Here is a 22,443-nt window from a genome sequence, read left to right as displayed (position 1 = left end):
GTGAGAGCTGAGCAATGCCATGGGCAGTTCACCTCCCCTAGACAGGGAGTTCATCATGGGCCATGCTGAGCTTACAAACATCCTAAATCCTGGCCCATCCTTAAGCTACAGGGCAAGGAGGAAAATTTTATCCAACCTTGTCCGTTCAGGGCATGCTATCAAAAAATGTGAGGACAGGCCAGTGCAGTACCAGCCACTTCCAGGAGTAGCACACACTCAACAGCTGACACCAAATATCCATCCCACTCTGGACCTCCTCATGCAGCAGGATGCATGAGTTGACTCTCAAATATTTCTGTGAGCCTCCAAAACCTGTTGCAAACCATCTGAAGAAACGCAGTGGTCAGTGTCAGACAAAAATGCTGAACATCTCTGCACAAGAGGGAAGCAGCCTCAGAAGCAGAGCTGCACTTTGCAGCTTGGCAGATGCCAGCTTAGGGCTTGCATCTTTCCCTTACAACCAACACTGCTTCAAAACAGGGCTGGAGGAGCTCCTGGCACCATCCAAACCACCTTTCAGCTGCTTCTATCCTTGAAGCTGTGTCTGGCCCCAGCTGCATTCCTCTCCTCTTCCTTTTGCTGCATGTCTGGAGGCCTGAGCTCTAAGTGCTGTATGGGAATTAAATTTTCATCAACACTCTTATTTTTCAAGGGAACTGCTATGCTAACACTTCAGAGGAACATTTATCATATGAAAAGTGGTGGCTGGAGCACTGAAGAGAGGATCTTGGTCCCACCCCTCAGCATCCTTGTTGCCTGCCTGTGCCAGTTTGGATGGTGAGAAGTGCCAGCCAGGGAGCAGCCCTGCACACTGGTCATGCTGTGCTACCCCCAGCTCAGAGACAGCCTTTCTGTCAGCAATCCTGCTCTCTCCTGGGATGCCCCACAATGAGAAATCCTCCCAGGATGATGAGAGATATGGCAAACCTATCCTGGTGAATTTGATCATGAACATTTTCTGTTAGAAATACTCCTCAGTTCTATGCTGGCACCAAGTCCCATTCACTGATAGTCGCTTCCAGAAATGTCCTGTGCAGCAGGGCTGTGCCAGAGGTGCAAACAAGACCTCCTGGCATCAGTCACAGCTTCCTTTGGTGGCCCAAGATTTGAGCACTGCCTGTGACTTGCAGCCATGAGTCATCCTCCTCTCTAGGAGCTGATCTCAGAGCTGTAGAGAGCTCAGAGGACAGCTTGGGCCTTGCCTGGCCTGGTGATGCACAGAAAAGACATGTTCAAATCTTCTCTCCTCCCCAGGATCAGGAGATCCAGCATCTGCTTCAGCCTGTGAGGACATTTTGAGTCTGGTGCTCAGCAGACAGTCAGGATGGGATGGGACTTTTATCATCTGCATCAGAGCATCCCTGCACTGGGGTATTGCAGAGCACTGGAATTGCCAGAGCAGCAGAGGGGCTGAGCAGCATGAGGGACATGCCCCAGGGGTGGGGGAAGTGCCCTCCTCAGGGCTCAGGACTGGGACAGGCAGGACAGGCACGGCTCACCTGGCCTAGTGTTGGGTCCCCAAGGAGGAGACCACTGAAAAAGCAGCAGCAAGTCACTGTCCCTTCTGCCACCAGCAGCTCATTCCTGCCTTGTGGCTCAGAGCTGGGGTTTGGGGAGTGAGTCACCTCAGTGGTGCCCAGGGTGGGGACAGCTCTGCTGGGGTGGGGGGAGCTGGCAAGGAACTGGGAGAGGGGAGGGGGGCTCCTGCTGACAACAGCAGCAGTTTTGCTGCCCACAAACAGCAGCTGAGCAAAGGTGAAGCACAGGCCTGTCCAAGGCCATGGTGTGTACCAGGGGAACCTGGAGACCTGCCCTGCTCACACACTGACTGCAGAAAGTGGCCCTGGAATCAGAGAATATCCAAAGTTGGAAGGGACCCACAAGGATCATCAGGTCCAACTCCTGGCCTTGTTTTGGACCCAGCCACCTTTGAAAGGCAGAACTGCTGCTGGCTCTGAGGCTGGCTTTCCATTTCATATCTGAGATATTGTAGCCTGATGGGGAAGAGGAGCTGCCCCGTGGATCCTCTGGCTGTCCCAAGGTGCCAGCAGGGCAGGATCAGGGCTGGCACTCTGGCAGGTTCAATCCTGCTGCTCAGGGCCCTCTCAGGACTGTGTCTTTTCCTCAAAGCTGCACCAGGAGCAGGAGCCAGTTCTCAAAGCAGGACATGGGCAGGACCCTGAGGATCCTTCCCAGCCAAGCAGCAGGCTGGCATCAAACTCCAGTGTGGAGTGATTCTGAGCTGGGTGACAAGCCAGCCACAGCAGAGTCTCACAGGACTTTTCTGGAGCTGCTGTTTTGTGAAAACACCTTGGCCAGATTTAAGCCCCACCCTGGATCTCGGGCCATCTGCTCTGCCCATAGCCTTGAGCCACAAAGTGATTTCTCTGTAACATCATCTCCAGGCCCATGTTATCCTCTGACAACATGACCTCTGTGAGCAGAGATGAAGCTCAGGGGTGAAGCTGGAAATGGCACTGCTCAGCCATGGACAGCCCTGGTCAGTTCTTTCCCAGGTGGGCACTGCTTTATCTCTGCCTGTGATGTCACTTCAGAGCTGGGAGCATTTTACTTCTAACAGAGAGATTTGCTACAAATGTGTGTGTTACCTGTGAGGCTACACTGAAAATCTCTGCATGGGTGGGAACTACATTTCTCACCCCAAGTCCAGGTCTTCAGGTACCTTGGAAGAGACACTAGGTTAGCACAGCTGGCTAGCAAGGAGCCCAGACCACCAAATGGGCACAGCCAGCTGTGAAATCCCAGTGTATCCATCATAATGTGCAGCCCCAGCCTCGCACTGGTCCTGAGAGCAGGCTCTCCCTTGGAGCCAGCCCTTCAGCCCCCATCAGCAGCCCAGACAGATGTGCCTGAAGCACAGTGAGGTCTGTTTCAATCTGTGCTACAACACAGGCTTGACTGACAAAGGAACATCTGACTGCCCATTAAAACACAGGGGGATAAGATGCTAGGAAAATGAAAGCACAAACTGATCTACACCAAGTCAGGGTTTTATGAAAACTTCACAAAAGTCTCATCAGTTACAGGAAGGCCACGGTTTGAATGCACACGCACTGACTGTGACCTGTATGAGTTCATGATCTGAGAGGAAACACAGGCACATGCTTTATCTTTGGACACCAGGAAAATCAAAATAAAGGTTCTGCCAAAACGCCTGGCCAAACACCCTACCAAGACCAATTCTCTTCTGCCATTATTGACCTGCTGATTTTGGTCCAAATCACTCTCACCACCGGAGGCAGACAGAATAAATTCCTCTCCCATCTCAGTTTCATTCAAGCCCTATGTGTAAGCATGAATACTTTTCTCCATGGAGCCAGGCAAGTGTTCTCTGCAAACCCACACCCATATGTCCACAATTAGGCCTTGGTACCCCATGCCAAGCCATGCAGAGCCTTATTTACACTGTTAAACTTTCACTTCTCACCAATTATCTGAATTACCACTGAAGTTAGGCAGATGTTGGCCTTGCAAGCTCTTTCTATATAGCTGCAAAAAAAAAGGTCAGGGCTAAGGCTGGATCTGCATTTGTCAGCTTTGTTTGCTTTGTCTGATGCCAATGCTTCTCCACTGCTGGAGAACAATTGGCTTGTACTCAGAGCAAGAGATCACATAAATGATCATCTCTGGGAAGAGTTAAATGTGTTTCTGGAACAGTGCTCAGATGTCTTGTTGATTTAGTGCAATCCCATTGATAGTTGGATCGTATGGGACAGCATGGCAGACTTGAAGAATCATCATTCCTGCAAAATTTGTCAGGATGACCTCAGATCAGAATATTTAGTTTGGTCAAACAGACAAAATAAAGAGGCACATAGACTCTCGAGGAAGGGAAGCAGGACCCTGCAGCACTGCAGCATGGTGGTGATTTTCTCTCTCTCCTCTGGAGCAGCTCCTGGTGCCTGGCACTGGGACAGCCAGTGTCCCTCCTCATGGCACAGCTGTGCTGGCCCTTCACTGGCACCACTGGAGAGACAAGGACAGCAGAAACTGCTGTGGCACTCAAGGGATGACTGCAGGGCACACTGAGAGAAGCCACTGCCACCACCACAGCAGCCTTTCCTGGATAAACACACTTTTGCTTGCTTGCTGCTGATGCTGCCAGATGGAAGTGAGGGACAGGAGAGCTGGCCCTGGAGCCACACCAGTGGCACCACCTTCTAGCTGCCACCTCCTTGCTCCACTTTCTGCCTGCTGCATAACACAGAGATTAAAGGGATTCTGAGAGGAGGAAACAACAAGTAATGTATCTCCAGCTCCCCTTAACCACTCACACAGCTCCTTCAGCTGCTCAGTGTGTGCAGGCCAGGCAGAGACAGCAAAAGTTGAGTTATTGAGATTTACTTCAGCCCTCTTTAATATTGGCCTGGAATCCTTCAAAAGGGATTCAGCCTCATCATGAGTCATGGAGCACAGCTAATCCTTCCCAAACCTGGGGAGCAAACAGAGCCTCACACCTGCTGGCTCAAGAGCATTCCCAAAGCCATGGCACATGGCTCAGCGTGGCTCCCTGGGGCCCTGAGCCGTGCAGCATGGTGTGGGGTACAGCCAGGGGATGTCTGAGACTTTCAACCCTCCTCCAAGTGAAGGGAGGATGGAAAATCAGAGCTCTGCACCTCCTGCCATCCTTGTGGGTCTTTACAGGTGACAAAGAGCACATAGAGCAGGGATGCCACAGGAAACTGCGCCACAGAATCTTTGCAAATAAAAGAGATTCCATTAAATGTTAGCTTTTTCTTCTCTGTCACCCATGTTATTAAAAATCCAGCACAAACTGAAAGCGGCTTTACTGACTTGTTCGGGTTTCTCACATCCTGGTCTCCTCCTGCCCCACACACTGTGACACCCAGGGTTGTGCTGTGGCCATGTCCCAAGTCACCAGCGGTCACAGCCATAGGGACAGACACACATTTGGGATGTTGGTGAGCCCAGTTCCAACAAAATCAACAAGCAGAGAAACCTTGTCAAATGGGAAGCCTGCCTTTCACCAGGCCATAGCAAGGGATAGCAGCTGTGGGAATAAATCATGAAGCAAAGAATGCCCCACAAATTGACTGTCCTAGAAATGCTGAAAGGCATGAGAATTTATGGACACAAAGACCCACAAAGTTTACTTTTCTTGGAGAATCATTTGAAAAATATGTTTAGAGAGCCCACTGTTGGTTCCATAATAAAACCAGCTTACAAATAAACCAGAAATGAGCCTTAAAAACAATCGAGGTTCATTTGAAAAGAATGCAGGGACAATGCACAGCCCGTCCTCTGCTCCTCAGGGAGGTGGCAGTGTTGCTTTGTACATGCTGGAGGAATTGTTACAGACTGAGATTTTTTTCAAATGAACAGCAGTGCACCATAATATACCAACAAAATTTAAGGAATGACTTAATCTAATGAAATGTAAGATCAGAGCGATATGGAAACCACACCAAAGACCTGGACCCAGGCTTTGTATAATTGAGCCAGACTAGGACACTTGTGTTTGCACACACACTCTGGGGTTTTCAACCAATTGCCAACTTTGTATTTGCTGAGAAAACAAAGTTTAAGTTGACCACCCAGCTATCTAAGAGATCCTGATAACACCACTCATGTCTCCCATCAGTGCCATAAATCTCCCGTTTCATTATCTACAGTGAGTAAGGAGCAGAAACACACACGGCGTGGGTGACATGCCAGAGCGGGTGCACGCTCCAATGTGACTGCCCTGCCTGGATTTAAAGCATCCCATATAGCACATGCAACTGATTAATCTGCACATCCTCACAGATAACACTCCCTTCACCTCTAGGAAAGTCAGAGAAAGCACCTTGACAAGGTTTTTCTGGCGTTGCTGTTAAAATTTGTGGTATGCTGTGATCATTATAAAAACGACAAGTCAGGATACCCACTCACAAAGAGAGCATACTTGCTATAGATGCAGCCAGTGACTAAAGGCATGAACATCCAGCAGAGGGGCTGATCTAGAAGCCACCATCCCATAGTTCACCTTCACTCACCTTCACTCACTGAGCGTCCTCGGAGGAGCCCCCGCCTGGTGCTTCCCCTGGCTTAGGAGCTGCAGGCATGTTTGACTCGCAAACCCTCCGCCAGTGGCAATCAATTGTGTGCCTCTGGTTTTATTTCTCTGATGATGTCACTTTAAATACTTTTCATGTTCCATTTGTTATTTTTACTTCTAAAAATGACGCATTTCTTCAAATTCATTTTTCTCCAATTAGTCACAACTTAATGGAACAAGCTCGGCTGCCTGCCTGTCAGAGAGTGTCAGGCCCGTTCTCTCCGTGGTTATCCCACACAGACCCGTGAGAGCACCTGGAATACACGGATGGCATTGGGCACCTTGTTTATCCCAGATGCCCTTCTGGCTTCCTGCCCAAATCCTCTGCAGCAGGGCCAGAGCAGGAGAGCCCCGAACTGCAGTTTTACCAAAATAAAGCACAGACATAAATCAAAGACAGTGAAAAACCAGGAGGGAAAAAAAGCAAGAGAGAGGAAAGAAGATGCGTCTCTCCACTTGTGGAACAGCCTCTGTAAGAGCAAAGCCGTGACAACTCTTCAGCCCCTCGAGCCTTTTGCTCACATGCTGCTTCCGAACATTTAATGCAAAACAGTCTGTGGCTACGGCTCGACAGAGAGAGAAGTTTTAAGAGAAATCTCAAGGTTTTCCCTACCTGATCTGAACTTGCTCCGAATCAGCAAGGAGTGCTCAGACCCCAGGAGTGTCATGGTGACTCGGGGACCAGATCCAGACGCCCCTCACTTAAACCATTAACTTCCTCCACGGGGAAAAGCCGACCAAACCGTGCCGGGTGCTCAGGATTCATCCAGCTCTCCTGGACTCTCTGGGTGCTTTTACAGCCGGCTGGCAAGAAGCAGCAAGTGGCTTTGTAAGATTTGGTCCCATCCAGCACTGACCCCGCACAGACACCAACTGCTCCCCCTGTGCTGTGTTGAACTAATTAACGTGGAGCCAGCGGGAGCCTCCTCCCGCCCGGAGTTTACTACCAGCAGCTGGGTGTCCTGGCTGATGTCATCGTCTAGCGGGGAGCAGCGACTATCGGAAAGGGTCTTAGCAAAGACAGAAGTTTGATATCTGATCCTAATTACTACCGGCCGTACGCAGCCAATCCGGGCGCTCCCCGTCTCAGCCGGCTTTGGGAGCCGCTGGAAGCATCAACAGAGCCGGGGCTTAACTCTTTGCAGCGTGGCGGGACCGCACCTCGGGGCTGGGGGCTCCGTTCACCCAGGGACTGGGGTCGGGATAAGTGTCCCGGCAGAGGATGGCTTTGGGAAGGTCATTGCACCTGAGCGCTGCCTGGGATGCCGTCCCCGACGGGGGGGCACGGGACGTGGCTGCTGTGAGGATGGATTAGGGCATGAGCACGGGATGTGGCACCACTCAGGGTGTGGCACCGCTCAGGTGTGGCATTGCTCAGGGGTGGCACCTGCTCAAGGGTGGCAGCGCTCAGGGGTGTGGCACCGATCAGGGGTGTGACATTGCTCAGGTGTGGCACCTCTCAGGTGTGGCATTGCTCAGGTGTGGTACCATCTCAAGGGTGGCACTGCTTAGGGCTGGCACTGCTCTGGTGTGGCCCTCCTCAGGCGTGGCACTGAATAGGGGCGTGGCACTTGCTCAGGGGTGTGACATTGCTCAGGTGTGGCACTGCTCAGGGGTGTGGCACCTGCTCGGGTGTGTCACTGCTCAAGGGTGGCACCTGCTCGGGGGTGGCACCACTCGAGTGTGGCACCGCTCAGGGGTGTGGCATTGCTCGGGTGTGGCACTTCTCAAGGGTGGCACTTGCTCAGGGGTGGCACCTGCTCAGGTGTGTCACTGCTCACAGGTGGCACCTGGGTATCCCTGCTGCCGCTCAGGTGTGCCCGAGCTGTGCTGCCCACCTTTCAGTGTGTGGCTGTATCCCAGGGATTATCCACCCGGGGTGCTCCGTGTGCTCCAGGAGCCCGGCCGTGCTCTCCGTGCTGTGCACGGGATTTGTGAGGTAGGGCTGAACCTTGGCTGAAGTTTCCTGTGCCACAGCGGTGCCAGGGAGGCTGAGGACACTGCTGTGATGGAGGATCCCTCCCCACCTTCCAAACACATTCTCAGAGAACAGGAGCTGTTTGCAAATACACAGAACAAAGAGAAACAGACCATTGAGGCTCCCCTTCCCCAAGCCCACATCTGGTTCACTAGAGTGGATGATCTGCTGGCACCTTTTACTGTGCAATGTAAGTAATTCAAGCCAAACTAAGTCAAGAACAGATCTCAGCTTCCCTGATATGTGGGTCTCACCTAGGAAGCTGCCTGAATTCCCTCTAGGTCATAAAAATACTTCAGGACTATGCAACAGACTGGTTTGAAGTTTTGTTGGGATTGTTTTTTTGGTTTCTGAGAAGTACTCCTAAACTGGGTTGGGGAGGGGAATTTCAGGGCTGCTACACTCATGGCCCCAGAGGCTCTGATTCAGCAGTGCCCCAGTACAGCAGAGAAATCCTGGGGTGTCTCACCCTCATGGAGTCTCTGTAATAGAAGCACAGAATCATTTAGGTTGGAAAAGCCCTCTAAGATCATCAAGTCCAGCTGCCAACCCAGCACTGTCAAGCCCATCACTGCCCACATCTCTAAGCAGTTAATCTTTACATTTATTGAACATTTCCAGGGATGGCCATTCCCTGGGCAGCCTGTTCCAATGCCTGAACACTCTTTCAGTGAAGAAATGTTTTCCTAAATCCTGGCACAACTTCAGACCTTTTCTTTTTGGCCTATTGCTTGTTACCTAGCAGCTGAGGTTAATGAGGCTGTGCTGAGCTGAGCTCCCTGCTTACCATGGGCTGGATGGGATTTCCTGCTCATGCTACATCTGATGAAGGGGATTTTCCTTAATGACTGGCAAGGGACAGAGGATTTAAATAAATTGATCTCCAAGCACTGAGCTGAGCTTGTAAACAGAGTTCTACTGTATTGTCTAGCGAGGTGGCCACAGTCTTGTTCTTTACTAATTTTTCTTTTTGTTTACTCCACTGTACTTAAAATGTCCTCTCTAATGGAGTTAACATCATAATCACAACAATAAACAAATGCCACCAGTCAGCAGAACCATGCCATGAACAAGGCCAAGGCAGGACTCACTGACACCCTGTGTCTCAAATTGCAGGGCTTTGTCCTTTTTGCTTTACAAACTCTTGCTTTATTTCCTGCTCCTGGTGGCCAAAGCTCCACTCAGGTTTCCTTTCCTTTCCTTTCCTTTCCTTTCCTTTCCTTTCCTTTCCTTTCCTTTCCTTTCCTTTCCTTTCCTTTCCTTTCCTTCCTTTCCTTTCCTTTCCTTTCCTTTCCTTTCCTTGTCCTTTCCGTTCCTTTTTCCTTTCCTTTCCTTTTCCTTTCCTTTCCTTTCCTTTCCTTTTCCTTTCCTTTCCTTCCTTTCCTTTCCTTTCCTTTCCTTTCCTTTTCCTCCTTCCTTTCCTTTCCCTTTCCTTCCTTTCCTTTCCTTTCCTTTCCTCTTTCCTTTCCTTTCCTCCCTCCTTTCCTTTCCTTTCCTTTCCTTTCCTTTCCTTTCCTTTCCTTTCCTTTCCTTTCCTTTCCTTTCCTTTCCTTTCCTTTCCTTTCCTTTCCTTTCCTTTCCTTTCCTTTCCTTTCCTTTCCTTTCCTTTCCTTTCTTTCCTTTCCTTTCCTTTCCTTTCCTTTCCTTTCCTTCCTTTCCTTCCTTCCTTTCCTTTTTCCTTTCCTTTTTCCTTTCCTTTCCTTTCCTTTCCTTTCCTTTCCTTTCCTTTCCTTTCCTTTCCCCTTTCTCCTTTCTCCTTTCTCCTTTCCTCAGGGGATGGAGATATATCTATATCTTTCTTAGGGGTGACACAGCCTATCATTGTTGACTCATCTCAGCAAACTGCTCAACTGCTAAGCTCACAGTCCAGAGCTGGTATTTCCCTGTGATGATCATTATGTGAGAGTCAGCCCTGACCACGTGTACTCTGGATGTCCTTGGGAATAGGAAAGTTGTGTCTCATAAACCTCAGAGTCCAGGACAGGACTGAGATCCCACCACAGACATTGAGCCATTTGCCTGGCTGCTGCCTGCCTTAGGTAGCTCAGAAATATTTATCCCCTCACAAGGTCTTCATGAGTTTCCAGTTTTGCCATTGCCCAGCCCTTGTGTCTTGGCTATTTCTGTGTCTTGGCTGTTTCTGCACTATGGTCAGTCTGCAAAGGGCCTCATCACCTCTGCATCACCATTTCTCTGGAAGATGACACAGGCACAAAGGTCCCTGCAGGGACCACAATTGCTTCCCGTGCCCCTGTTCCCAGCTCTGCTAGAAGAACCTCTGTGTAAGCGAGGTCATCTTGACTGTGGTGAGAGAAAGAGTGAGCCTTAAAAGCCAGAATAAATTAGTCATGGCAGGGAATTCCTTTGAACTGGGGAAACACACCCCAGAACCATAAGGATATCAGCTCTGTGCTGCTCACCAGATCCCAGGAAACCATCCCTTCTAATCTTCTAACACATCCTATTGCTTACAGGACTGATTTATTTTGAAGCAGATTGTTTGTTTGTACGCAGATTGGCAACTGTGGGAAAAAGAACCAAATTGAACTGAAGTTTCAGTGAAACCCTTATGGAGACTTGGAGGGGTCAGTGTGTGGCAGTGTCTGTGCCAAAGGGAGGTTTCCCCAAAGCTGGTGTTGTGCCAGCCATGTCTGCTCAGAAAATCCTCTCCCGTGGCAATGAGACTGGTTTGTCTTTGATTTCTTTACCCTAGCACCTGGCAGCTCCATTTGGCAAAGACCCCTCCTGCCATGGCCTTATTTCTTGAATCTTCACTCATGCCCTGGAAGGACAGATCTGATGGATGAGCTGCCAGCCCTGAGTGCCCCATCCCGTGTGGAGAGTGGTGATAATGTGCTGTCTGCTTGTGCAGCTGTGGTGTGAAGGTCCCATGGGGAGGGACAGCTGCACTGGCACACAGCTCTGTGCTGAATGTCCCCAGGCTGGCATAACTCTGAATCCTGAAGGAGTGGGAAGGCTGGAAAAAGAGTTGCCTTTACAAATATGTTCTCAGGAGGAGAAGATTCTGCCACTCATACCCAATACACAGTAAAGAGCAGCAGCCCAGGGCAGGTATCACAGGGAAATCACTAGCCAAGGCTCACAAGGAACTCTGGGCATCCTTTGAAGATGCCTTCTGCCAGGATATCATCATTGTGATAGAGAATGGAAGAAGAAACCTTTCCCTAAGAATTTTCACTGAACTGCCCATGAGTGGATCTGAACCTCCTGCTCTGAGGCTGCATCAGCAAAGCTCCAGCCCTGCTGCTCATCGTGCCCTTTAGGAACCTGAGGAGAAATTATCTTCTCTTTGCATACCTGAGCCTTACCTGGGGGTGAATTACACAGAAAAGAGCTCCTGTGGCTTTCACATGGCATAGTCAGGATGTTTCTCTCCATGACCTGGGACAAGCAGAGGCTTTCTGAGCTGGAGCTAGCAAGGCAGCAGTGCCTCTGCCACTGTGAAGCAGAGGTGGCCTCTGGGGATGAGCTCAGAAGGATCCTGGCTGTGTCCTAGCTCAGGACATGCCCTGAGCATGGTATTTTTTTTGGTCAGGGATGGTCCAATCCTTCATTTCTGATAGCCCCTGGTAAGCACCATCACAGCAGCATTCCACTATCCTGAATTTGCCACTGTCTGCCAGGCTTTTAAGTGATCTGTCCCCTCTCTATCTCCTCCCAGAGCTTGAGGGATAGAATTTATGGCAGAGATGTCATGAGCTCTTCCCATTCCAACAGCAGACAGCCTTGCTTGGATTGGAGCTGTGAACTATTTATCAAGCATCCAAGCAAGGTTCCTCAATTTATGAAGGTCCAGAAGAGATTATGCAATTGACAACATGAACACAAAAATACTTCTGCACTTTGCTAAAGCTACTATTAAGCTGCCTGATGTTTTCATCATAATATTTATTTCTTTGGAAATACACTAAATTCTCCAATCCAGACTCAAAACAGAAAGATCAGAGAATGAAAATAGGGAGATGACATAGCTGTTTAAAGATTATGTAAAATGTTTTTTTACTAGCATAAATATTTGATTGTAAAACTCTGGCTGTTGTGTTTACTGAGCAGGGATGTGCAGTGAGTGCAGGGAGCTGCCACAGCCAGGCACCGTGCTGGGCCTGTCCCATGTGCCCTGTGCCATGTCCCATGTGCCCTATCCCATGTCCCTGCCTGTTCCTCCCCTGTGCTCCAGGCTGCAGGGATCCTGGCTGCACTGGCTCTCATCCCTGGCTGCTGTCTCCATGCAGATTGTCACTCCTGACACACACACTGGTCCTTCAGCAGCAGTGGCTGCAGCCACTCCATCAGCTCCAGGAGCCTCAGGGTAGAGGGCAGAGGGGACCAGAGCAGGTGAAGGAAGAGTTAAGGCTGAAGGTCTGAGGGTGGTTTGAGGGAGGTCAGCAGCAGGGGGGATGCTCTCCATGGAGCACAGTGCTCAGGTCAAGTGGGCTGTGCTGGCAGGAGCTCAAGGCACTCAGGGACCTCCTCTGTCCCATGCAGAGCAGGGAGAAGGGCCAGGCCAGACACAGCCCATGCTGTCCAGAGGCATGGGCTGTGGGATGGGAGACACCAGTAGCTGCCTCCTGACTCATGAGCATGGTGGGACACCAAGGTCAGGGCTCTGGCCTCGGTGGGAGGTCCAGCACGGCAGCACCACGTGCCCTGAGCATGGCCCTGGAGTGGACTCCCAGGCAGTGGAGGCTCTGGTTCCCCTGTCCCTGTGGGGAGGAGAACTGGGGAAAGGCTCTGTGAATACCCTGGGCACCCTGAGAGGGGTGTACAGTGGGACAGTGAAATTCTGTGTTTCACAGCTGGGGCAGGCACATTTCTATTTTAATCCACTGGAGATGACATTCTGGGGATGGTTTCCCAATGGAGCTGGTGACTTGCTCCCTTCAAGGGACTTCTCTCACACCCACGGCTGTTCTGATGCCTCAGGCCACAAGCAGGATGCTCCCAGGTGCTGAGCTCCCCTTGAAGTGGTGCCTGGGCTCAGCCTCAAATGCTGCAGCCCAGCAAAGCAGAGATTTCCTCTCCCACCTCACCACTGGCTCGTGCATGGTGCAAACCAAGGCTGGAGCTGCCTGTGTCCTTGCTCCTGCAGCCAGCCCCACTGCTCACCCCAGGAGGGTCCAAGCACACCTTCCACCCCCAGGCTGTGCTGCTGGATACCTCTGTGTGCTGTCCAGTGGCTCTGCCTTTACTGCCAGCCCAGTGTGCATCCCTCTGGGCAGCCCTCACCCCAGGCTCAGGAACCTCTGCCAGAGCATGAGGAGGGTGAGGCTGGGGCCAGGGTGATGTCCCTACAGGAAGGACTTCCCATGCAGCTGGACTGGTGGGAGCAGCTGCCTGAGCAGTGCTGAGGGCAGTGAGGAACATGGCCAGGCTGGCGTGTTGTGCAGCAGGGACGAGCCCTTGGCTGCTTTCTGGGTGGCCAGTGCAGGCAGCACGGATTTTGTGCCTGGTCTGGCTGCTCCAAGCACTGGTGGCTGACTGGAAATGAGGGAGAGAAGCAATGGCAGTGCCAGTATCACCCCCAGGCCCCCAGACAATCCATTTGCTGAGCTGTGTCCCCCTCACCCTTCACTCAGGGTGTCTCCAGAGCTCCTTGGCAGTGCAGGTTTGGTCCATGGAGCAGCTGGATGCTCAGGCTGTGGAGCCAAGGGGGACCAGTCTGCAGCACCCCAAGAGCTGAGGAGGCTCCACAGGGCCTGGCCAGGGCTGACCTGGCTTCTGTTCCCTCCACAGCAGGACTTTGGGCAAGTCACGTCTGTTTAGTTTCCTTATCTCTAACTGGCCATAATGAGGCTAACCCCTCTGCAAAGCTCTTGGAAATCTCCCACCGAGCAGGGCCAGATAAGAGCTGTGTTGCTGTAAGCTCTGCAGCAGCTGCAGGGCTGGAGGCTGCCCCACAGAGCAGCCTGCACCTCCCATCTCTCTCCCACCTGCATCCCTCCCTCTGCCACGGAGCCACCTGGGCACAGCCACTTGCTGCTGGCTCAGCCCTAAGGCAGGAGCGTGTCCTGGGGAGGGTGTGACAAGCACCAGCGAGGGATGCAAAGCAAAGCTGGGCCTGGGTTAGTGGTGAGCAGAGCTAAAGCCCCAGATATACATCGGATGGGCTGGGAGCATTATGTATTCCTGGAATGCCTTCTGGTCTTTATTAAAATGAAACCACAGCCAGCCCCAGAGAGCTCATCGCCCAGGCATCGGGCCAAGTATAAGTTACTTCTACAAATATTTATTTAACCATATCAATGACAAACTCTTTTGTATAAATGTTTTTATTTAATCATAATTTACCAATTATTTTAAATCAATTGTTTGCCTGGTTTCTAAACACTAATCAAGAGGCTTGCATTAGCATTACTCAGGCGGATTAGATGCATTATTTTGCTGAATCTTATGCCATTGCTTGCCTGCCTTGGCCATGGAAGAGGGTGCAGATGGATCCCAAATTTCACTCAAACTGTCAGATTCCTGGAGGACTGTGCATGCAGCACTGCCAGCCCTCCACACCCAGGTGACCTCTGTGCTCAGCTGGGTTTCTCAGGCACAGGGATGCACAGACCCTGATCCCACCTGGTGCTCTCAGGACAGGCTTTCTTTGGTCTCCCTGGGCTCTGTTCTCATGGAGGTGTTGACCCCATCACTGATGCTTTGAGTGCCCTGCCCTTCCCCTGTTTAACCCTTACACCTGAGCTCAGAACTGTCACTGCTGTCCCTCAGTGTCCCTCAGCCCAGCTCTGGCAGGAATATGAGCATGACCAAAGTGCTTTGGGGCAGAACAGGAGCCAGCTCCCTCTCACACATGGACCTGCTCCAATTCTCTCACCTCTGCTCCTGACATTAGACAATGGTGCAAAGCAGAGAATCTGCCCTTCTGGAGGGCTCTGCCTGCCCAGGAGGATGGTGAGCTGAGGATAGGGCAGCCAGCAGAGCTTACAGCACACTGCAGCCCTGGGGAGCATCTCATGCTGCACAGCCACACAGACCTGGGCCAGGAGCAGGAATCTGCTAGTTGCCATCTGTGTGCACTGTTTATTTATAAAATTTCAGGCTGCTACTGTCCTGCACCTTGGCTGCTGCTAACATGTCTCTGTTCAGCATCTGCCTTTGTAGCCCGGGAGCTGCCAGCTTCCCCAGACCCCATTCCCCCCTGCTCTCCACAGTGCATTGGATTTTTGCTGCCAAAATCCCCCTCTCAAGCTTTTCTTTTTTTTGCTGTCTTCCCCCACCAGTCCCTGTCTGCTCAGAAATGGGAGCAGTGCTGTGTGAGGCTGGGAGAGCAGCTGCTTTATCCCACTTCAGCAGCCTCCCCAAGCCTCCCCTCGGTCTGTGCTAGTCAAGGAGGAGAGAAAGCAGAGATTTTGAAATTCTCCCTGATGGGGAGGGGCATGGAGGTGCCAAGCTTTGCAAAACACAGACTTGGAAGTGAATAACCCGAGCGCACACTTGGTCACAGCACTGCAGCAGAGACCCAAAATCACCAGCAAATTTCTTCCAAGATAATTAAACCCCAAACAAACAAAAAGAGGAATTGGGCCAACTTGGATAGAACTACAGGACTTACCTACTATTTTAAAGATGACAAAAATAGAAATCAGTGCTGTATATAACCTTGCACTGTTTATGTTTGTTTTTTTTCTGACTGATGAGAAATAGAGGTGCTGCTAGAGCCTGAGCAGTGCAAACAGGGGCAGTGTGTGCCTGTGGCCAGAGCTCTGCAACCAGGAAATATCCCAGCACTGGGGACAGGAGCTGCCTGCTGCTGCCTTGGGAACACTCAGGGAAGTTCTTTGGAGGTCTCTGAAATGCTGTGTAAGCACAGACCTGTCAGTCTAAAGCAGATGAAGGGGAAACTCCTGGAAATAAAATCATTCTGCACACTCCTCTAAAAAAACTTTCTGTTCTGAGGGAAAATGAGCCAAATGTGCATGTTTGATGATCTCTTCTTTCCTACAAACTTCTTTTTGGAAATTCACTAATTGTTTCCCCCTTTTTCTTTTCTTTGAAAGTACTGAGAGATTTTTCAGAGCCCCACATCTCTAGCTGAGAAGGAAGAGACTCTCTGAGAAGTCCCCACCTGGCCCAGGCTGGCTGTGGGATGTGCTGCTCCCTGTGCAGGTGGGAGTGACAATCCTGGGACAAGCAGGGGATGCCTTTGGCCCTTGCCCTGTTGTGAGAGCTGCATTCATCTGACTGGGCTGCCTAAAAGTTAGATGTGGAGCTCATCTCATGTCACAGACTGCAAGGTGTGATATATTTTCCAAACCAAGATCAGACAAGATAATGTGGAGATCACTGAGGCCTTTGGTCCTCTGTAACATCTGAGTCTGTTCAGTGTGAAGACCACAGGACCAGGGTGCAAAGGGATAAAAGAGTTTGAAGCCACAGTAAGAAAAAGAAAATGTCTGGGGATGATCTACAGGGCAGGCAAAATCCATTGAAAACCATCTCTGCTATGAAATAGCAAATATTTATTCAGGACAGGGACTGCTGTGGAAAAGTGGATGTACTGTAGGACCTTTATTCCAGTTTATTGTCTCTGAGGAGTGGGTCTCATGCCGTAGAGCTTCAGACCCCTCATCCCAAACTGGTCACCCAGACACATCTGTAAATGTGAAATATAGTGGGGAGCAAGGAAGGATTCCTGGATTCTGTATTCATTTTAGGATGCGTATTTACGTAAGATACTTTTCTTATCTTCCTGAGCTATTTATAGTTTTGTTTGTATGTTTGGGACACAGACTATCCTACTATGCTTCAATAAATCTGAAATATCTTTGCTGACAAAAAGAAATGTTGTCTGCTGTTCATGGAAAGAGGGAAATCTTTGTATTGAGCTACTTGCACAGTTAATATTTTAGCAAATGCTCTCTGGGCAGATGTTGACTCATACAAATTCTTAATTTTTAGTTCTTTTATGAAAAAAAAAGTGCTAAAAATTAGATGTTTGAGTCGAAGGGCATCCATACTATGAAAACTAGAAATTTACTAGACAAAATAAATCTTCTTTCCCAAAGATCCCACACAGTCACTATCACTCCCATCACACAGATGAAGACAATATAAAATGACTTTCAAAGGGTGCTGATCATCACCAGAAGGGTGCTGGTGATGCTGTACAAGAATGAGGCTCATTCCCACATGGAATTTCAGGTGTTAACCCCCAAACCATCACCTGCCACTGAGCTGGGATCAGCCCTGACACTGGGGAACCTGGGCAAAGGGGTGAGGAAGGGGCAATAGTGAGTGAGGGGAGCAGTAATAAAGAAATACATATTTTTTATCAAGTGAGGGATGTTTTTTGATTTTTATGTGAGGTGTGGGATCCTGCAAGTGACAGGGCACTTTCATTTTGTGCTCAGCACAGGTAATTTTGTCAGGTTGCCAAGCAGGGTGATTTAAATAACTCCTTCCAAGCCTCTTTTAGCAAAACCACCTCTAAACAGTTTCTCCAGACAAAAGCTACAGAGGGAGGTTCTTGGATCAGTGTAAAATGAAATTTATGGGTTCCCTGCGAGTGGCAGCTGGGCTGCCCCATGTCACAGTGGGGGTGGCAGCACAGCCCCAGCACTTCTCTCCTGGGGGGGTTTCATGGCACGAGGGTGTGGGATGAGGATGGTAAAGTGTGCTCAGTCCTGGCCCCATCCCACGGGCTCACGGGGGCAGCTCCTGAGCTACCTGACCCCCTGGAAATGAAAATACACAGGCTTTGCTTCTTTAATATGCCTTAAATGTTCTGGAAATGAAAGGAGGCAGGTTAGCTTGATTTCATTTAGCCTGAGATCTCATTTTAATGTAGGTTTGATAACTAAATGGAAAACAAATGTGGGATATTAAAGGGAGGCAGCCCGGCCCAGCGGCGGGAACGGGACCGGTGCAGGAACATTTCTCCAAAGATCCCTTCTGGAATGTTATTTTGAACTCCTTGAAACTCCAAAGGTTTTTAGACATTGTGTGTTTTGTTAAGTGTCCCTCGGGAACACTGGGTTTAAAATTAGTCAAACTCTTTCACTTTTTTAAACCCTACCCTAAAATAGTCGATATAAAATTTGGTGGGAATTCTGCTGAGGGCTTAAATTGGCTGAAACAGACGACCTAATGGAAATGACATTTGGGGAAAAAATGTGAAAAACCTGGTTTTCTTTCTGGCTTGTAATGACATAATCAGGACATGGCAGGACTGGCTGCTCCTCTGAGTATGGCCCTGACCCTGGGGCTCTGGTCACCAGTTTCCCTCGTAGGAGAGAAGGAGGGAAGCAGCTGGGAAGAGCTAAAAGAGGGAGATGAGTGCTCTGGTACGGTACTGCCTGTCCTCTGGGGCTGGATTCCTCTGTGGGCTGACGTTCATCCCCCTCAGAGTGCAGGGCTGGTGAGCAGGTCAGCAGCACCTACATCTCTGCCCAGGGTGTGTGGCAGAGCCATTCCTGCTGATGGGACACCTGGCTGGTTCTCCTGGCACAGGAGGAGCAGGCAGGATTTCACCAAAAGGAAATATGAGAGTTCTCTGGGTGGCACCTCCAGGCTCATCTTCCTGACAAACATCTTTGTGACAGCTTCTGGGTGAGCCTGTGCCACCCTGTGCTCCAAGGGGCTCTTTGGCTCTGTGCCCTGCTCCTGGTGTGCTCTGTGGCTGTGAGGAAGGCTTGCACTGGCAGCACACACCACTCCTCCATCAGCTCCTCCCAGCTCATGGAGAGCTGGGGCCATTCAAAACACATCCCAGAAACATGTCTGGGACCTGCCCCAGCCCGGTAGCTTATTTGTTGGAGTCATTTTGTCACTTTGGGAGATAAAGCTGCCTTCACACACCTCAGGTTCCTCTCAGCAGAGCTGGAGATAAGGGCTAAGGGGTGCTGGCTCCTACTTGCCGTGATCCTTGCAGGATTTTAGGACAGGGCTCTTTGGGAAGCCACCTCTGCTATCACTTTGACAGGTGTCAGCTGTGCTCTGAGCAGCCAGCCACAGCCAGAGATTAGCCAAATGTGTCTCCTGCCCAGAGTGCTCAGACTTCCCAGACATGGCTTCACAAGCCAGAATGGGAAAGGATTTTGAGTTGAGATAGGGGGCTTTATTCAGAAACAGCCTGACCTGAGGACCTCACTATCAGCAGCCCCAGCTGCCACCACAGATGGGGTTCTTCCCAAGAGGAGATAAGGGGGAGGAGGGGGCTCTTCTGCTACCACAGACCCCAATTTAGTGTCTGGGGTGCAGGAGAGAATCCCTTGCATTCTGCTTTCTGCCCCCTGAGGTGTGTCTGAGACACACCAGCACAGTGCAGCCACCTGGCCAGGCAAAGCTGGGTGAGCTCTTGCTGTGTCACTGAGAGCACACTTGATTTGGGGGGATCCAGAGGCCTGTGAAGCTCTATCAGCCAGTCAGACAGGCACCTGTACTTCACAAACACAGCCAGAGCAGCCAGCTGTGTCCTGAGCCCTCCAACCTGGTCCTACAGGCACAGAGGGTGGGAGCAGGGCTGGGGGCAGTGGGCTCTGAGGGGTGGGATGCCTGTGGGAAGGGATGCATCAATGTCTGCAGAGTAGCTTCTTGCAGCAGTGGTGCAAGGTCCCATGGAGAAGGCAAGGGCTGCTGGAGGAGAGATCAAAAAGCAGCCAAGAGCACCACGAGTCACTGCAGATGTGTTGGAGGCAGTGGGGGCAGCTCAGCTGGAGAACACTTGAGGAGAAAGAGAGTGGCTGGCACAGCTGCTCAGGGAACCTGCCTTTGTCACCCTCCAGCCCAGGGAAGTCCCTCTGCAGCAAGTGCCTTCTTGGCCTCCTTCCTCTCCCACATGGGCTTCACTGAGATGTGAAATCCCTCTGGGTGGGGTGTCCCTGGTCATGGGCTAACTCCTATTCTTGTTACCTCATTGTAGAAGGCATTTTTCTGGAATTTGTGAACTGTTGCCTGTCCAGTCAGACTGCCTGGAGTTCCCTGCAGCTTTCTGCAGACTTTTACTTCCCAGGCATGCCCAAGCTGTAGGTCAGAGTGCAGAGGCAGGCACAAGGGAGGCACGTATTCCAGGCAGGACATTTGTGTCCATGGCATGCATCTGCTGCAGGGCCCCTTCTGGTAGCACTGAAAAATTGCATTCCTCATGGTACCCACATTTTCATGCCAAACTAAACTTTCTTGTCCTTCTCAGAGGTATTTATAGATGGGAATCTTGACAAGAATGAGTTTCTGTTTTGAAAGGAATAGTTTTATTTATTACTGACTCTGATTTGAGTGTGTGTTTGTGTGTGTGCTCAAAGGTGCAAGCAAGTGACAAAAATGCCACCTAAGGAATGTGCTAAGTGAATCCCTAGGAAGAATGATGAGGAAAAAGAAAGAGTCTTTAAGCTGGATGCTGAAAAACTCGAGAGAAGCAATATGTTCCTCCTGGATGATGGGCCAAGGAGAAGGGGCAGTGGAACTGACAGGGTGCCAGTCCTGGTGTGTTCTGTGAGCAAGCAGAGCTGTGCTTACAGGGGAACCTGCTCTCACCTCACTGCAGCACGCTGGGCTCAGCTCCAGAGCCCTGCAGAAAGGAACTGCTTTTGTCCAGAGGAAAACACTGACTCTGAGCTGGAGATACCTCAATTAGACCCACTGGCATCTCTGAACTGACATCTGAGCTGTGCTGGGGGGTGGGCTGGCTGGGGGGACAGGATAATCCAGCTTGGAAAGAGTCAGCAATGGGGTCAGTCAGCAATGGGGTCAGTCAGCAATGAGGACAGTCAGCAGTGGGGTCAGTCAGCAGTGGGGTCAGTCAGCAGAGGGGTCAGTCAGCAGTGGGGTCAGTCAGCAATGGGGTCAGTCAGCAATGGGGACAGTCAGCAATGGGGTCAGTCAGCAGTGGGGTCAGTCAGCAGTGGGGTCAGTCAGATTTACTGTGTGTTCTCTCCAGTGCCATGGTGACCCAGGGACAGCCATCAGCCATGCTGGGAGCAGCCCCTCGTGTGTTTCTGGCAGCAGCAAGCTCTGGGAACACAAGATGTCAGGCATGTCCCACCTCCCCTCCCCTCTCTGGCTGCTGCCTCAGCCCCACCTCCATGTCCTGCCCAGCCAATCCCTCTGGCTGTCCTGTCTCCAGACCCTGGATGCATCCACACAATTCCACCTCTGGCACCTGCAGGCTCCATCCTGTGTGCCAGGGCTGGGATACACTCCAGAGTCTGTGCAGGCAGGTGCTGCCAGCAGCAGGCAGGTCCATGGCTCTGGGAGGGCAGCAGTGAGGTCTGATGGAAGCTCTTTAAACCACCTGAACAATACCCCAAACTCTGTTTGATTCTCAGCTTGCTGGTGAATAAATTCACTGCCTTCAGCAAGCACAGAACTGCATTGCCACTCTGGGTTGCAGTGGACTGTTCCCATCCCTTCTTGGCTGCACACCAAATGACCAAGAAAAAAATCAGGGCTAAAGCCTGGGAGAAAAGAGAGAGATTTGGTTTGGTAGGATTGAAACAGTGCCTGCATCTTGACATGAGCTGCAGTGGAGAGGAATTCAAAGAACTCCCCACTCCCAAACCAATTGATTCAAAGTATTTTGATGACAGATTGTACACGGAGCAATTAAATGAAGAGTAATGCAATGCAAATAGTTCAGAAATGAGAGACATGGAAGAATGTTTAGAAGTCCAAGGAAAAACCATAGACATGAGATTTTGGCTAAAATCAAGACTAGTGTTAATGGTTCTTGCAGATCTTCCCGTGGTCCTTGTGCTGCTGTGAAAAGGTTGGGGATGTGTTTGCAGAGCACCTGCTCTCCTGCAGGTCAGCTTCCCAACACTGCTCTGAGCAGCTCCTGGTGCCAGCAGCAGGGACAAAGTGACATCCATCCAGAAACCTGGAGCACACACCTGCCCAGGCCACGTGAACAGGAGTGGTGGCAGCCTGAAGGGGTGAGTGTCATACAGTCATGGAATGGTTTGGGTTGGAAGGGACCTCAAAGATCATCTCCAAGCCCCCTGCTGTGGGCAGGGACACCTTCCACTGTTCCAGGGTGCTCCAAGCCCTGCCCAGCCTGGCCTTGGGCATTTCCTGTGATGGGGCAGCCACAGCTTCTCTGGGCACCCTGTTCCAGGGCCTCTCCACCCTCACAGGGAGGAATTTCTTCCTGATATCCAATCTAAATCCCCTTTCTTTCAGCTTAAAGCCATTCCCCCCATGTCCTGTCATTGCAGGCCCTTGTAAAAAGTCTCTCTTCCCATAAGACACTGGAAAGCCCCAGTTAGGTTATCCTGAAAGGTTTTTTTTGTTTTTTTGATTTTTTTTTTGTTTTTGTTTTTGTTTAATTTTTTTTTTCCCCAGCAAATCCCAGCTGTCCCAGCCTTTCTCCCAGCAGAGCTGCTCCATCCTCTGCCCATCCTGAGCCTCCTCTGGATCTCCCCAG

At 50.7% G+C, this 22,443-nt stretch overlaps 1 protein-coding gene across 10 annotated transcripts in view; it reads right to left on the bottom strand.

Annotated features, from left to right (window-relative positions):
• MYOCD (myocardin) overlaps positions 1–22,443 on the bottom strand; it is a 227,703-nt gene that overhangs the window by 28,374 nt on the left and 176,886 nt on the right. The window contains exon 1 of one of the 10 annotated variants that reach the window (XM_079323140.1): positions 6,693–7,181. The exons of 6 other annotated variants lie outside the window; for them this stretch is intronic. In XM_079323140.1, the coding sequence (XP_079179266.1) occupies positions 6,693–6,747 (55 nt within the window). In that variant the 5' untranslated portion in view covers positions 6,748–7,181. Of the gene's footprint in view, positions 1–6,017; positions 6,649–6,692; positions 7,182–22,443 lie in introns of those variants that run through there. 3 more of the 10 variants (XM_079323144.1, XM_079323138.1, XM_079323145.1) reach the window with 3 other exon arrangements.

Source organism: Erithacus rubecula (assembly GCF_903797595.1).
Source record: "Erithacus rubecula genome assembly, chromosome: 20".
NCBI lineage: Eukaryota > Metazoa > Chordata > Aves > Passeriformes > Muscicapidae > Erithacus > Erithacus rubecula.
Note: the sequence above shows the minus strand (reverse complement) of the source record. Positions and strands in the feature narration are given on the sequence as shown.